This window comes from Solanum lycopersicum, chromosome 4 (assembly GCF_036512215.1).
Source record: "Solanum lycopersicum chromosome 4, SLM_r2.1".
Taxonomy (NCBI): domain Eukaryota; kingdom Viridiplantae; phylum Streptophyta; class Magnoliopsida; order Solanales; family Solanaceae; genus Solanum; species Solanum lycopersicum.
This window is the reverse complement of record NC_090803.1, coordinates 66437003-66454261: the sequence shown is the minus strand read 5'-3', so window position 1 is coordinate 66454261 and position 17259 is coordinate 66437003. Positions and strand designations below refer to the sequence as shown.

At 30.4% G+C, this 17259-nt stretch overlaps 1 protein-coding gene across 2 annotated transcripts; it reads left to right on the top strand.

The window, feature by feature from the left end:
* Positions 1 to 1650: 1650 nt before the first annotated feature.
* LOC101259839 (DUF21 domain-containing protein At1g47330) lies at positions 1651 to 8209 on the top strand. 2 transcript variants are annotated; one of them, XM_019213706.3, is made up of 12 exons: positions 1651 to 2141; positions 3220 to 3296; positions 3384 to 3467; positions 3569 to 3682; positions 4001 to 4087; positions 4303 to 4442; positions 4538 to 4625; positions 4827 to 4903; positions 6241 to 6359; positions 6656 to 6894; positions 7117 to 7163; positions 7820 to 8209. In XM_019213706.3, the coding sequence occupies exons 1-12, from the start codon at positions 1967 to 1969 to the stop codon at positions 7896 to 7898; spliced, it is 1326 nt and encodes a 441-aa protein (XP_019069251.2). In that variant the 5' UTR covers positions 1651 to 1966; the 3' UTR covers positions 7899 to 8209. The 2 variants fall into 2 exon arrangements, 1 of the variants encoding a protein (XP_019069251.2); XR_011220436.1 differs by lacking the exon at positions 6241 to 6359 and having other exon boundaries at positions 1653 to 2141.
* The last annotated feature ends 9050 nt before the right edge of the window (positions 8210 to 17259 follow it).

Sequence of the window (17259 nt, the reverse complement as noted above, 5' to 3'; positions counted from 1 at the left end):
CATTTGATATATGTTTACGTGCCAAACATATCATGTATAATAATTAATTATAATAAAATAAGAAGAACATCGCATTTATACGAATCATATGCCCATAAATAGTTGAGTCTTTTAGGGTCCCATTGAAGCATGTTGTAAATTAACTTTTAATTTTATCATCAAAAACATTGATAGTGACCAATTAATACTCCGCTACGAGGAAGAAGAATCCAGTTTTAACTTAGCTTAGTGCTCATTATATATATGTTTACCTCGAATATCCATTTCAAACACATAGCTCATTTTTCATAAAAGGGTTATGAAAATTCATCAAAAACACTAGGCGATTACATGTTATTGTCACATGAAATGCGAATATATTGATAACGTATAAAACTGAGTAGATATTTCAATCTTTTTTTGGTGCGATTTAAAACGTGACAATTAACGAAAATTTATTAACAAGTCAAAAATAATAAATAAACTTTATTTTTTTTATGGAATAAAGTATTTCGATATTAAAAGTTAAAAATACTTATCTTCTTTAATAGTTTAATTATCATTTCTACTGTATAATACTGATTAATGAATATATTTACAATTGCAACCTTTATATGTATTAAAATAAACACTAAATTCCTAAGTACAATATTATAAGAACTCATACAGTTATTTCATTAACAAAAACAACTTTTTACATTTTGTTTTTCTTTTTATTAAATTGTCTAAAATAAAGGATTGGTAACTTAGATATTTTTTGAATCTTAATAAGGAAATATTGAAGCTCTTGCATTTAGAATATTTTTATATTTCATATTATATGACATAATATAGTATGACAAACTCATAATTCCTTAAACAAGAATAATATATCTAATATTATAAATAAGGGAATTAATAGAAAAAAATTATTGATACCAATCAATCTCATATTCGAAGAGTTGCTCATGCTTTTGAAATATATTAAAAATATTAATTAACAACTCTTAAATAAAAATAATTGAGAACATTTCTACTTTACTTCAACCCTAAGTATCATCTTAGTTCTTACGAGTTACAATACATATATGAATACTCATATAAGATCAAAAACTCTAATATCACAAACAACAAAGTATAGCGAAAATTTATTTTTTAACGATGAATTGAAACACTAGAATTCTAATAGACAGTGCGAAAGAATTTTATTTTATGGACTTGTATTTAGTAGTCAAGGAAATGAATCGATAATTATGATGTTTCATGTTCAAATCAGAACAGATATATCACAATCAATGTGGTGGACATCCAATAAATAAAATGACTATCTTCGATAAATCATTGGCTTAAATAGAAAATACTAGAGAAACGAATAATAACAACTACAAACAATGTGATAACCGAAGCAAAAGAAACAACAAATATGTAAAGTTGAAGGAATACGATATAAGAGAGTATCAATAATAATAAGAAGAAAATTAAACGCTTAATTATTTACTAATCTTCTATCTTAATTTGGGATCTCAATATTATCGAAGGAACTAGAATCATGTCTCGTATAAATTGTAAGCGTATCATATTTTAGTACGTTTATTTAAAATTATATTTTCGATAAACTGCGAGTAAGTGTGTGAAGTAACGGATAAATCTACCGTTACAAAAATAAAGAAACAAAAAAGCTTTTTAGTAGTCGGAAGAAACAAAGGGACTACTCATTTAATTAGTCAATCCTAATAATATTCTGGGAATAATTGTTTTTCATCACATTGGTCATGCACCTATGCTAAATAAATTGATTTTTAAAGAGATATGGGGGGAGAGAAAAAGACAAAAAGTTCTTGAATTGAAAAAAAAATAAATCAGTATAAATAATTTTGTAAGTTAGGTAGCTTGAATGATTTTGGATTCTTGATAAAAAAAACAAATCTAAAAGTTTAAAATTCCAAAAAAAAAAAAATCAAATCTTTTTCCAAGTTTTCAAATTTTCTTTGAACTTGGGGAAAAGAAAATGGCAGATGTGCCTTGTTGTGGAACAGAATTTTTTGTGTTTATTTTGGTTATTATAGGATTGGTGTTGTTTGCTGGTTTGATGGCTGGTCTTACACTTGGTCTTATGTCTCTTGGACTTGTCGACCTTGAAGTTCTCAGCAAATCTGGTCGTCCACAAGATCGTATTCATGCCTGTAAGTTTTATTATGAAGAATATGGTAAAGATTGATGAGTTGGGGTTTATTAGGAAGTGCTAAAGTTTGCTGCTTTGGGGTTTATTAGGAAGTGCTAAAGTTAGCTGCTTTGGGTTTTATTAGAAGTGTTGAAGATTGATGATTTGGGGTTTTATTAGGAAGTGTTAAAGTTTGCTGATTTGGGTTTTATTAGAAAGTGCTAAAGATTGCTGCTTTGGGGTTTATTAGGAAGAGCTAAAGTTTGCTGATTTGGGTTTTTAGTTATCTGTTTGTGTTTAATGGAAGTTTGATGTGTTATCCTTTATTTTTGCTAGGGGTAGAGTTAATTAGAGGCTGTGAAAAATTCATATGGTATATACAAGGTCAAAAAGCCTTTTTTATGTGTATATTGTAGATGATGAACTGCTTGGTGAATTTCCTGTGTTTGCTAATGTTGATGAGTAGTTTTGATTGACTAATGTCTACCTGCTACCTTTGTAACTTTGGTGTAAAGTTGTACTTTTCTATATGATCAATTTTTGGAGTTATATTTCCTCTTGCTAATTCTATGCACTAGTCAGGTTTTTACTTTAAGATTGTTCATATGGGTAAATGAATGTTTAGAATTGGCTGTCCCAAAACATATTTTTCGAAAGAAACAAAAAGGTTGAATCTTGATTTATGCAGCAGGGTTATAAATCATGAATAAGTAAAAGAGAGTGAATTTGTCCTTGGAAACTGAATAAACTGTTTAGCAATAAGCTTGATGTGGTAGCTTTTGTTGTGGTTGAAATGCAATGCAAATTGTGGATACATAAAGTAAGGAAATGGTGTATTGATTATATACACGAACAAGGTAATTGAATAGTTGAAGAACTAAGAGAAAGAGGTACATGATTCTTGTCATACCTGGAATGGACAAATGAGAAAGTTAAGTCAGTTCTCATATCATGATTCTACAATTGAAGCAATAATCACTGATGTTGTAATAAAGCTTATACTGTGATAAGTTAGAAAAGAAGCAGTGTTGTGACACAATATGAGTTGTAGAATGTTCGCTTGCATCGGCTTCTTAAAGATTTTTTCCTTTCTTTGACAGCTAAAATACTTCCAGTCGTAAAAAACCAACACCTTTTGCTTTGCACACTCTTGATCGGCAACTCTTTAGCAATGGAGGTTTGTGTGCCAGTACTTATTTGGCAATAGTTATCCTTTTATTACCCGTGCTTACTTATTTATTACTTCTCTCCTTTTCCTTTGTAGTCTCTTCCAATTTTCTTGGACAAGCTTGTACCTTCATGGGCAGCTGTACTGGTATCTGTGACACTGATTCTCATGTTTGGAGAGGTGGTCTATTCTACTCATCAACTTAATATTTCAGCTTGTTAGCTATTGCATTTGCTCGTCTCTTGTTCTGTAACTAGGCTTTGTTGCTTTTATGTTTGCAGATAATTCCTCAAGCAATCTGTACTCGCTATGGATTGACTGTTGGAGCTACTGTGGCACCTCTTGTTCAGCTTCTTCTCTGGTTATTCTTCCCCATTGCTTATCCAATTAGTAAGGTATAAAGCACAACAATCACATCCTATAGTTTACTTCTTAGAGCTGTTAAGTTTCCATGTTTTGCTACCAGAGAGAGAAATGCTTCACCAGCTTTAATTTGGTTTGCCACTGTGTCACGATGCAAGTCAAATGACAGGGCTTAAGAAATAAAACTTAATGAATCCACTAATAGCTCATAAGATTGTTCTGGACTCATATACACTTTGGCGATTAATTTGTATGTGCTTTGCCTTTCTGTAAGCTTGGGAAAAAAGGATCTTATTATCAGCTTGATAAAGAAAAAGGGATCTTAACTTCATCCTTGGTTTTGCTTTTAGGTCTTGGATTGGATGTTAGGTAAGGGGCACGCTGCCCTTCTGCGAAGAGCTGAGCTCAAAACTTTTGTGGATTTCCATGGCAATGAGGTAATGTTTCACTAGTTCTCGATTTTTGTTGCTGATCTAAGCACGTGTAAAATATCTTTACACATGCAATATTTGTATATATGCATGAACACTGTCGCTTACACAAACAAGTTCATCTCATTAAGATTAGGTGCTATAGCTGAACCTTGTTTCCAAATTCGTTCTGTTTATTTTTCTGTATGCCTCAGCTTGTTTGCTTCTTATTGCTATGACAGGCTGGAAAAGGAGGGGATTTGACACATGATGAAACAACAATAATTGCTGGAGCACTGGAGTTGACAGAAAAAACTGCAAAAGATGCGATGACTCCAATATCAAAGGCTTTTTCTCTTGATCTGGACGGAACACTTAACTTGTGGGTTAATAAGTTGCTGTTCAATTTGATTTCAAGCTTTCATAAACTTCTTATGTTCTATAACACGTCTATCTCCCTCTCTCTCTCTCATGCAGGGAAACACTAAATGCTATAATGACAATGGGGCATAGCAGAGTTCCTGTTTACTACAGAAAGTCGACAAATATTATAGGACTAATTTTGGTAATAAATGTTTCCTCCATGCTGAACTCAATTTTTACCTTGTTGTGGATTCACTTATTGTGTTGAAGTTTAATCGTCAACGTCATTTATGAAGAGTTCTTGTTTCTTTTGCTGTGTTACTTCTGCAAGTATGTGTATCTGTAACTTACTGATATTGTGTTCCATGCTCTCTTTACGTGTCTTCAAATATTTTGCGGGCAGGTTAAAAATCTTTTGGCGGTTCACTCAGAAGAAAATTCAGTTCCCCTGAGGAAAATGTTGATAAGAAAAATTCCGAGGTAAAGATAACTGCAGCAATTCTTCCCTTTCTGAAATGTTTATGTTTATAACCAATCAATTAACTATGCCCCAAGCTCACCTAAACAGAACTTTTTGGTTCATGGGCAACAGTTGCGGGATACTCAGAAAAAGAAAGTAAAGCTAATTTAAACAATTGAATTATGATTGCGTCAATGTTTTCGTGATGGACCATTCCCATATCAGTACTATTTTGTGCTGAGATGGGGTTCATATAGCCGGCCTTGGGCTCTCCAACCTTATAATCTAGCTTTTGGTGTGTGATTCTCCTTGAGTTGCCACCCACCACCCTGCGTCCCATCATGCCTTGGATGGTGACGCCAGTATTGCAGTGTTTGCCCAGGACTAGTATTGTCTAGCGCACCATGTCAAGGACGACGGATGCGGAGTATGGTGATTTTTTCTGGTCCAGTCCCATATTCGATACTACTATGTATTCGATACTACTATGTGCTGAGGTGGGGCTTATATAGCCTTGAGCTCCCCCACCTCAATAAAAAGCTTTTGGATGTGGTTCTCCCTGGGTTTTAGGAGTTTATATAGCCTTGGGTTCCCCCACCTCAATCACTAGTTTTTGGGGTGTGGTTCTCGCTGGGTTGTAGGGGTTTACACAGCCTTGGGCTACCCCACTTCAATAACTAGCTTTCGGGGTGTGGTTCTCCCTGGGTTGTAACAGTTTTCTGCACTTCACTATTGTACCATGGTTTCTTTATGACCTTATAACTTAACAGGTTAGCATCCATTTTGCCTTAGTTGCAATGATATATAATCTCATGTAATGTTTAAGAAATCCAGCTCCCATTCGCTGATGCTATGTAGTCTCTTTTCTAAACACAACAATTTAAAGGTTACTGAAACTAACTGACCGAGGGTGCCATGGTCTTCCACCATGGCCCTTTCACTTGTAGAATTCATCTGCATCTAACTAGAGTAGGGGAAGTAGTTGATTTCGTCTCATATAGTTCATGCGTCATGGTTTTACACGCCAAGCTTCATTTCAATATTTGTTTATCATCTCAAAGGCTATCAGACTTCTATTATAGCCTTCTGACTGATCCAATTATCCTTCTGTGCTTTCTCTACACAAGATAACTTCCTGTAGCTTCCAAATAACTAATTCTAAGGTTCTGAATTCTGATTATTATGAAGTACTTCCTAGATATCCACGATCTTTTCATAGATCTGCAGTTTAGATTGTACAAACTGTAATATGAGTGACACATTTGTAGAGGAAAAAAATTTACAGCTGAATTAAGATAATAGTTAGCATACAATGCTCTTATTCTAAGCTAATTGTACAGCATTGGTATTTTTTCAGGGTTTCTGAAAACATGCCTCTGTATGACATTTTGAATGAGTTTCAGAAGGGCCATAGCCACATCGCTGTTGTATATAAAGATCTGAACGAGACGAAAGATATGCCAGTGAATGATAAAGGTCTGAAACCTTGAACTAGTCTTGGCTCTACCACGTGGCTACTTATCCTAGTTTTTCTGTTAAAACATTATTGCGAGCCTTAAACGTCTTTGTCTGCATATCCAGTTTAATTTCTTATTCATTTTGTGCTAAATGGGCTTCTGATCAACTCTCTCCAAGCCCTCAATACCTTGTAATTACCTCTATTTCAGAAATTAAGCAAACATCTTCAGAGATTAAACTTGACAGTTTTCTATTAAATTTGTGAAATTACGATTTGGCCAACTTTTAATTGTTGTATGAACTGATAATCGCAGATGCTGATAGCGCAACACCAAAATCCAACTCGCATGACATTAAGACAGCATTACATAAGGCTGATGATGACCAAGTCCCAAAGAAATCTCCTCCCCCTACTCCTGCTTTCAAGAAGAGACACAAAGGTTGCTCATTTTGTATTTTGGATTTGGAAAACACTCCAATACCAGAGATCCCTTCCAATCAAGAAGTTGTTGGTGTTATTACTATGGAAGATGTCATTGAGGAGCTTCTTCAGGTGCTTAAGATTCTGACTTTCATTAATATTTGTTTGTCCTTTTTGTGGTATTGTTTTTATTGTAGACCCCCCACCCCCCCACCCCCAACCTCCAACCCTGAGACAGGAGTATGTACAACACATTTTTACTCTGTTACATTTATGCACTTCCATATCATTCTTAGAGAATCTATCCAAACCTCTCTGTGTATTACTTTCTCATTTTGCATTTCTTTACGGCAGGAGGAGATATTGGATGAAACCGATGAATATGTCAACATTCATAACAGGTATTGTCTGTCTAGCAGTGCCATTTATGCTCCTTAATTTGTTCTAGCATTGGCATGTAATACTCTTTTAGCTAAAGAACTAGTTCTATGCTACTTCAATACTATTAAAGATCAATCTTAAGCTATTGCTGCCCCTCCTAAAGAAAATAGGAGGGAAGGAGGGCGACTGAGCATGTGGTATGGTTTTCTCCCCTTTGTGGGGATTGTGAAGGTGTTGTTGCACACTTGCACTTGACAATATTTGCCTCTGTCCTTAGAAAGGGTTAGTTTTGTCAATGGCTCATTTAAGCGCGTTTAAGCCCTGGGTCTCAGAATAGCTCAAGGAGTGCGCTTTGGTGCAGGCAAAACACTAAGGCGTACACCTCATTGACCATGAGTTCTATCTTGAAGGGGAGTGGTACTAAACAACAAAATATAATTGACAATTAAGTGTACTACTAGTTGCTGAGGAAAACATTATGAATGAATCTGTTACTTTCTTGAATTACATATATATTTCGCCTTCATTGCACCTTCTTTTTACTAAAGCCCACGGCGCTTAAAGCCCCATTAGACCGGGAGGCTGGAGTGCTCGTAGAGCTTGTCCGCTTTACTAGATTGTGAATTGATCAATTGTGTGTCTGATGGGATTGTAATCATCAACTTACTCTTTTCAGGATAAAGGTGAACATGAATTCTTCACAAGATTTTTCAGCTGAACAGAATTCCTCAACTCAGCTGCTCCAGGCCCTCTGACTGTTCAATCACTATCTTTTAAGACTTCTCAATAGCTACCTCAAGTATAGCAACATGTTAAATGTATAGTTTCTCTATTCTAGCATATCCTAATTCTAGTATTTTTGTATTACTATTTAAACTTAGATTAGACTGGTCCCGTAGAGCGCGAATTCGGGTAGATAGTATAGCCCTATATACAGAGGAATAGGCTGCAAATTCAACAAGAAAGATATTTGGTTTGGATTGTAAAATTGTAATGCAGTGTATTGCTAGAGTTTTCAGACATACAAAGTTCATTTACTGGAATCTCATCAGTATCATGTGTGTTATTTATGTCTCAAGAACTTAATTTTCTTGCAATATTATTAGGCCCCTTGTACCTCGGGGCAAAGTTTACGTACACACTATTCTTCAAAACCCTCTTGTGGAGTTACATCGAGTTTGTTATTGAAATAAGTGGGATTTTTTTATCCTAATTAACATGATTTAAAATTTTTAAATGACCATTTTTATGGGCAACTCTCGCCAAATTATTTTTTAGTTAGCCATAATTACCAAAATGCTTCATTTATTAAACTTTTCAGATATAGTAAATGATTAAAGTAAACACTTAATGAAAATCTTAAACAAATTTTCGCATTATATCTATAGATAAAATTGGAACGAATAATCTAATACTCTTAAATAAAGTAAATTAAGTCAAAATGTTATAAACACATCTTTATTTTCAATTTTTATTTTTCAATGTCCAATAAAGACATACGAGAGATTTTATTGATTTTTCAATAATTTTTCAATAAATCTCTCGATAGGATTCAAGTATGCGAAATATTGTCCACGAATAAGGATCGAAAAATATGACTCATTTTAATAATAGACTCGAATTAGGAAAATATGAGCATAAAAATCTCAAGAAATTTCAAAGCCAATTTCTGATATTATGTAAATATCTTACAGGAATTCAAACTTTTATAATATAGTCAAATCCAAATAAAGACTGAAAATAATAAGTTGAACTAAAAATCTTTAAATAACAAAATATGAAAAAAAAAAAAAAAGGGAAGTTAAAACTAGAACTTAATATGAAAATAACAAAATAAGAACACTATAGAGTGAAGGAGTACTGAGTAGGACTGTACAACTTTATTAAAACAACATTTTGAAACATCGCTATATTGAAATATCATCTTATCGAAACACCGCCTTATTTTGGTATCAGAGCCTTAGATCTTAAAAACCTTTATATGAGAAAGGATTACTATTTTAGAAGAACATTCGCATCACATAGAACTTTATTTTATAATAGACAACATTTAAAAATAGTAAAATTATATAAAAAATCTCTAGAAAGTCATATATATACCTTAAAGCTAAGACTATCCTTAACCAATACATATAAGAATTCAGTGAAGACACTTAGAGAAGTCCTTAGAGAAAATATAAAACAGATTAGTGAAGAACTAAGTCAAATAGAATTTGAGATAAAAGACGTAATAGAAAGAATTAAAATAATTAAAAATAATCCTTATTATTATAATTCTATAGGATAAGTATATGAGAAGACCACATAAAAATACTAAAGAATATAAGAAAACTAAGAAAAAACTAAAGGAATTATATTTTAAAGCAAACCTATTACTTGAAGACTTAAAAATAGTTATTGATAAAAGAGAAATTACTAAATATTTAGACTATATATTTATTGAAGCTAGAAAGTTAGAACAAAAATTAATAATACACCTTAAGACTAGAAATATCCCACTAAAACATACTTTATGAAGTGTATGCCCTGTTTTTGGAGTGTAAGATTTCATAATAAAATAAGATATCAACATATAGAGGAAAAGAAAAGATTAATAAAAAAAAAAAAGAATATATAGAAGCTTATTTATATATCTACGAAAAAGAAATTTATGAACCACGAAAAAAGTATAATAATGACTATTTAAATGGTTTAAAATGGGAAGTACAAGGACTTGAAATTGATATAGAAAATACGAGTAGAAGAATAAAATATTTTTATGAATGTTATAAAGCAACTACTCTAGGATAAAAACAGTACTTAGTAAAAATAGCTTCATCAAAGAATATAGACTATCTAGACTTACAGATCCAAACAGAAAAAAGATTCCAGAGAGTAAAACCAGACAGTACGATTAAGTGTAATTTCGGAAACGGAAATCATATTTTACATACAGAAGATACTCAATATAATACTTTAATAGACCTTATAATTAACCTTAGCGAAAAATTAAAAGAATCAAATAATAAAATAATAAAGATATTAAGTGAACAAGAGGAAATACAAAATAAGCAAAAACAGCTTTTTAGTAAAATAGAAAATAATCTAGACTACTTAAAAGAACAAGGTTTAGACTTAAATAAAAAATTAAACGAATTAAAAAACAAATCTAAAGAAGAAATTAATAATACATTAGTATTAAAGATACAAGAAATAAAAACAGAATTAGAATCAATAAAAGAAATAGTTCTTTCATGATAGATTTAGTAGAAGCAGAAACAAATAAGGAAGCTATAAAATTAATAGAAAAAAGAATAACCCTTCCATCAGACTATAAGGATTTTATCCCATCTTCAAAATCAGATCAAGTAATTATACAACAAAATAATATAATAATATCACTTTTATTATCTCTAAATAACAAGATAGATAGAAACTATAAAGAAAAATTTGAAAGCAAGAATATAGATACAACTGGAATAGGAGAATTAATAGAAAAGCTAAATAAAATAGAAATTACTCCTCAAAAAGAAAAAATAATTAAAAAAGAACAGAAAAAATGGACATTTTTCCAACTAGATCAAGAGATAAAAGATCAGAACCTAGTTACACCCAGAATAAAATAAGTAATAATTTTATATCAAAAATACTAAATAGAAAAACAAAAGAAGAAAATAATCAACAATTAGGAGAAATAATAGACACAGATAAAGATATACAAATTTTTCAACAAAATCAATTAAAATTATTAAATCCAAAGGTACTATATAATACAAATTCAAAAGCCCAATTATATAGACACTATAGAGAAGAAGAACTATCAGTATTAGGAAAAAATTCAGTATTGTTGCCACTAATAAACACTGAATCTATAAAGGAAATACAATATGTTAAAAAAGATCTAATGCATATAGGATTAATAGTTATAGGAATTAAAGGATTAACTAGAAAAAACTTAGGAACAAAGACATTAATTACTATATACGATAATAGATGGTCAGACATAAAAAAGGCCATTATAGGATTAACAGAAGTAGACATGACTAATAATGGAGGAATTTTCTATATAAGTCCAGACTTTATGATGAATTTAAATGAATTTGGAACTCAAATAAAAATAGGAATACAAACTAAAGGATACGAAGAAATGAGTAGTGGAAAAAATTTATTAATATGTGTAGGATTCCTAGGAAAAATGACAGATAATAGTAATACTAGATTTAAACTACAAATAAACGATGTAGTAGAAGTAATGGGAAATAAAGGAATAAAACTAATAAAGCCAATAAAAATAGACCCTGAAGAATATGCAGGATTAGAATGGAAATTAGGAGACTTTAAAGAAAAAGAAGCATTAACACCAGATGCTCACTTAATATATACAAATTCTAAAGGAGAACCTTCAATTAGATTTACAGATTATAATTATGAAGCTCAAAAAGACTTTGAAGAAGAAAGTATTATAGAAGAAATGCCTTTAGAAGGAATGAATATGGAAATAACATTAGAAGAAGATTATGCAGTAGATATAGCTATAGAAAAAGCAAAAGAAATATGCAAAGAAAATAATAATAGACTTTTTACATGTAAAGGATGTAAACTAAAAAACCTAAATTTAGAACAAACTATATCTCATTTTAAAATATGTGAACAAAGAAATGATAATAAAGGATATAGATTAGAAAAAGATTTACAGGATAAATTAGATAAAAGCAATAAAATAATGACACAAATACAAGACGATGATAGTGAAATATCCGAATTAGAATCTGTACTTAGTCAGAAAGAATTGATGGAAACAGCTAGTTCTAGTAGTCCATTTCAAAGAACAAATGAACAAGGACATACTGCAGACAATAGTACAGGAAATATACCACGAAGAAGAGTATATAGACAAGGAGATACTCCAACAATAGAAGTAAAACCTATGGGAAAAAGAATGCCTATAGAAGAACCAATAATACTCCAAGAGGGAGGAAGTAAAGGTAAAATCTTAAATATAACAGCACATGATCCACAAAGGTGGAATTCAGTAATAGACTTATGGAAAGGAATAGTAGTAGCAGACTTTATAAAAAATTATACAGAAACTGATGCAGAGACAATGTACAAATACTTAGAAACATTTTTAGGAGAATCAACTAAAGCCTTATGGGAAGCCTATAAAGTAGAATTCCCATCAGAATTTCAGTATTTAGTGTCATTAGGACCAAATCCTTATAACTTTACAAATAAAGTACATACATTAATAACAGGAGAAGATCCAAATAGTGGATTATTAGCTTTACAAAGAAATGCTGTAATAAAATTAGAACAATTAAGTATAAGTAATTGGTATTATATAAAAAAAAATTTAAACGATTATTTCTATTATTGTACAATTAGTGGAAATGCTTTTGATCAAGACTTAGGCAAAAAATTATTTAATAAACTACCAGGAGCCTTAGGAAGAGAAATAGAAGAAAGATGGACTAAAAGAGAGGGAGTAATACAAAACCCTCAAGCTAAATGGTCAATAGGACATAGAATACAACATATAATGGAAATACTACAAGAAAAATGTACTAATTTACAAATACAAAAGCAACTAAAACAGAATGAAATGAATTTCTGTAAAGACATAATATATACAACTCAAAGTTATGATAAAGACCAATATAAAAAGAAAAGATATAAAAAATATCATCCACAAAACAATAAGAGATATAATAGGAAAGGATATTTTCTTAGAAAATCCTCAGCAAGAAAACCATATTTAAATAGGGATAGACATGTTAGAAAATACAGAACAGATAGAAATTATAAAAACAAGCTAGAATGTTTTACATGTGGAAGTATAGAACATTTAGCAAATACTTGTCCTAAAAGATATAATGCTAAAACCAGAAATGCACAACTAGTAGAAGAATTTAATGAAGCATTATTAAATGTAGACGAATATATGTCAGACAATGAAAGTATTTACTCTATAGTAAGTATTGATATAGAAGAAAATAACAAAGAAGAAGATTCTTCTAATTCAGAAGGAGAAGAGTTAATTAATGAAATAGGATTAGAAGATTTGAATATAGATACTTTAAAAATAAATTTTATGAATATAGTAGAATGTGAACATGATTTTGAAAAGAATACTGGATTAGATAGTAATCCATGCAACTGGTGTAAATGGTACCCAAGCAAACATAAAAGAGCTAAATATAATAAATGTTTTATAGAAGGATGTATAAATTGCATAGAGACTCAATTAGGAATAATAACTCAGAAAAGAAAAGAAATATACACAGATGAACCTTTAGTAAACTTAAAGGTATTAGTATTAGAAGCAAAAATAAAAGAATTAGAAGAAAGAATAGTAAGGTTAGAAAAAGGAAAAAATATACAACAGGAACAACCAGTAGATAATCAAGAACTAATGAATGAAGAATCTAACACTTTAATATGTAATGAAGACAAAAATATAAATACTATTAAAATATTAGCAAAACTTCATATTGGAAAATATGAAATAGAGACTTTAGCTTTAATAGATTCAGGATGTACTAAAAGTATTCTAAATAAAAAGATTGTACCAATAGAATTAATAAAAACGTTAGAAAAACCACTTGCAGCCATGCAAATGGATGGAACACATAATATATATAGACATTATATAGATAAAGCTCAAATAAGTTTCTTAAATACTTGTTCAGAATTTTATAAACCCACCTATAAAATGGATAAAATATGGGTAAGAGATCTGGATATAAAGGTAGATTTTGTGTTAGGACTAGATTTTATATTACATAACAAAGGAGGAACTTTAATAACCAGAGACGGAATACTTTTTATGAAAAATACTACTTATACTTCAGTTTTAACTAATAAAATTGAAACTAAATTAAGACAAAAAGAAAAATGTTGTGAAAATTGTAAAAACAATATAGAATGTACTAAAAATAATTGTAATATACTATATGAAAATATACTAGACATAGAAGAAGAAGACGAAATAATTAATAAAAATTATGTTTTAATAGAAATGGAAACAGAACTATATAACTTTAAGACAGGAATACAGAAAATAGGAGAAATAAAAAATCAACAAGACTTAGATAATATAGTAAAAATCTTAGATGAAATAGAAATAATAGGAGAAAAACCTTTAAAATATTGGGAAAATAATCATGAAGTATGTAAACTAGACATAATAAATCCAGAATATATAATTAAAACTGCCTCAATAGAAGCTACAAATCAAGATCTAGAAGATTTTAAAATACAAATTAAAGAACTATTAGAATTAGGAGTAATAAGAAGATCTACCTCAAAACATAGATCAACAGCATTTATGGTAAGAAATCATAATGAAATAATTAGAGGAAAAGCTAGAATGGTTATAAATTATAAAAGATTAAATGACAACACTAGAACAGACGGATATAAACTACCAGACAAGACAGAATTAATAAATAGAATACAAGGAAAAACAATTTTTAGTAAATTTGATTGTAAATCAGGATATTGGCAAATAAAGATGCATCCAGACAGTATAGAATGGACTGCTTTTAACTGTCCTTAAGGACATTTCGAATGGTTAGTAATGCCATTTGGGTTAAAAACAGCACCTCCAATTTTCCAAAGAAAAATGGATAAGATATTTGGAGAATATAAAAGATTTGTTTTAGTATATGTAGATGATATTTTAGTATTTAGTAGAAATATAAAAGAACACTTAGGACATTTGCAAACAGTTTTTAGATTATTTGTTAATAACAGAATAATAATTAGTAAAAAGAAAATGGAATTATGTAAAAATTATATAAATTTTTTAGGAATTATTTTAGGAGAAGGAAAGGTTAAATTACAACCTCATATAGCTAAAAAAGCATTAGATATGCCAGATAAATTAAATAATTTAAAAGAATTACAAAAATTTCTAGGTATAGTTAATTATGCAAGACCTTTTATAAAAGATTTAGGAAAAATAGCAGGACCATTATATTCTAAGACCGGAAATAAAGGACAAAGAAATTTTAATATAGAAGACATAAAATTAGTACAAAAAATAAAAGAAAAGATAAAAAATATTCCTGATTTAAATATGCCACTAGAAACAGATTATTTAATAATAGAAACAGATGGAAGCTTTGAGGGATGGGGTGCAGTACTAAAATCAAAACCACATAAATATAGTAGTAAGCAAGAAGAAAAGATATGCGCCTATCAAAGTGGAAAATTTAAAGAAAAAGGTAATAAGGCTAGTATAGATGTTGAAATTTTAGCAGTAATATATGGTTTAGATAGTTTTAGAATTTATATTTTAAATAAACCAGAAATATTAGTAAGAACAGATTGTGAAGCAATAGTAAAATTCCATCAAAAAATTAATGATAAAACTAGCAGTAGAAGAAGATGGTTAAAATTTTTAGACACAATATCTATTTACCCTTCTATAAATTTTGAGCATATTAAAGGAAATGATAATAATATAGCAGATCAATTAAGTAGATTACTAATTAAAGTTTAAATTTTACAGAATGAGACCTCTACTATCAGACAAAGGTAAAAGGGTTCAACCTTCAACCTCAGGTTTGGCAGACTCTTATAAGCAGACAGTACTAGCTAATTTACATTTTAAACCATCAGACAAAATTGACGATGTTAGAGTAGAAAGAATGCAATTTGGATTACAAAACTTAATTGCATATGGACCGTCAAATTTAACTTTTAGACATTTACCTAATTGTCAATTAGATAAACAACAGACATGTCTTATAGATAACATATGGATAACACATAATAAAAAAGACACTAAGTATATAATTGCTGTTTTAAATGCTTTAGGATACTATTTTACAAGTAAAAATAAAGATAATAAATTTAAATATTATGTAGTAGTTCATGGTAAGACAAATGGTGTTTTCCAAACATGGATAGAAGTTTTAGACTCAATTAAAGATTTTCAAAAATCACTTTTCAAAGGTTTTAACGATTTTACAGAAGCTTTAGACTATGCTAGAGGAATTTTAGGACCAAATTATTATATTTCTCCAGCTCTCAGAAAAAACCCAAAAAAAATCCCACAGTATAACATCCAAAAAGACACAGACAAAATCATATTTTGTGACCATTGCTCATCCATGACTGAAGCATTCAAAAGGCTGAATTTGAAAAATGAAGCCTTAATAGAAGAAAATGCCAAACTCAGAGAAAGACTAAGCAATTTGGAAAGCAAAGGTAAGAATACACAAACTCACACATATACTCAGGGTTCTCCATCCCAAACAAAAATGGATGAGATGGGTGTGCATTCCCCACTGAATGCTAAGAAATCCATTGTATTGGATGATGATACAGCTAGTCCGGTTCAAACGGTGACCGGTAAAGACTTCTCAAATCCGTTAATGGCTGTCACTTTGCCAAAAAGTGAAAGAGAAGAAAGTTCATCTTCAAGAAGAAAATTACCACTTTCTTTTAACCAGACAATCAGACAAAAAGTCAAAAAAGCCCAAAAAAATAAGAAGTTAGAATTCCTAATAACCCAGACTGTAGAAAAACTACTCAAACAGAAACAAGAAAAAGACAAACATATAAACCCAAGCCCAGTACAAAGCCCAAGACAAATTTCTACTCCTAGCCCAGATAATTCAGATAATTTTGAAGACTCAATACAATTTGCCCAAGATCCAAATGATGATGATTCCGGAGCAAGTTTTGATTCAATTGCATTGCATAATTTAGACACATAAAAAAAAAATTATATATATATATATATAATAATAATAAACAATTTAATATCTTATCATATTATTGTACTTAAAAGAGGAATGCCTCTTCAGTTAAAAAATGTGAGTCCCACTTTACTCACTACCACACATGTGGAAAAACTGTTGGGACGCGTCGTATTCAGAAAAAGAGATAAGATAAAGAACCATGAATCAGATTCCAGAAACAATAATGCAAGAAGAAGGGACAATAACTTCACGTGACGATGGGGCCCAAATGTGTACCCGGCTGAAGTGATAAGATTCCCTTTTTCATTTAAAGTCCGGAGTTTGAAGTCCGAAGACGCCTATAAAAGCAGAACGTTATCAAGACAAGAGGGACACAGAGAGAAAGAAAAAAAAAAAAAAAAGAACTCACTACAAACACTCCCAA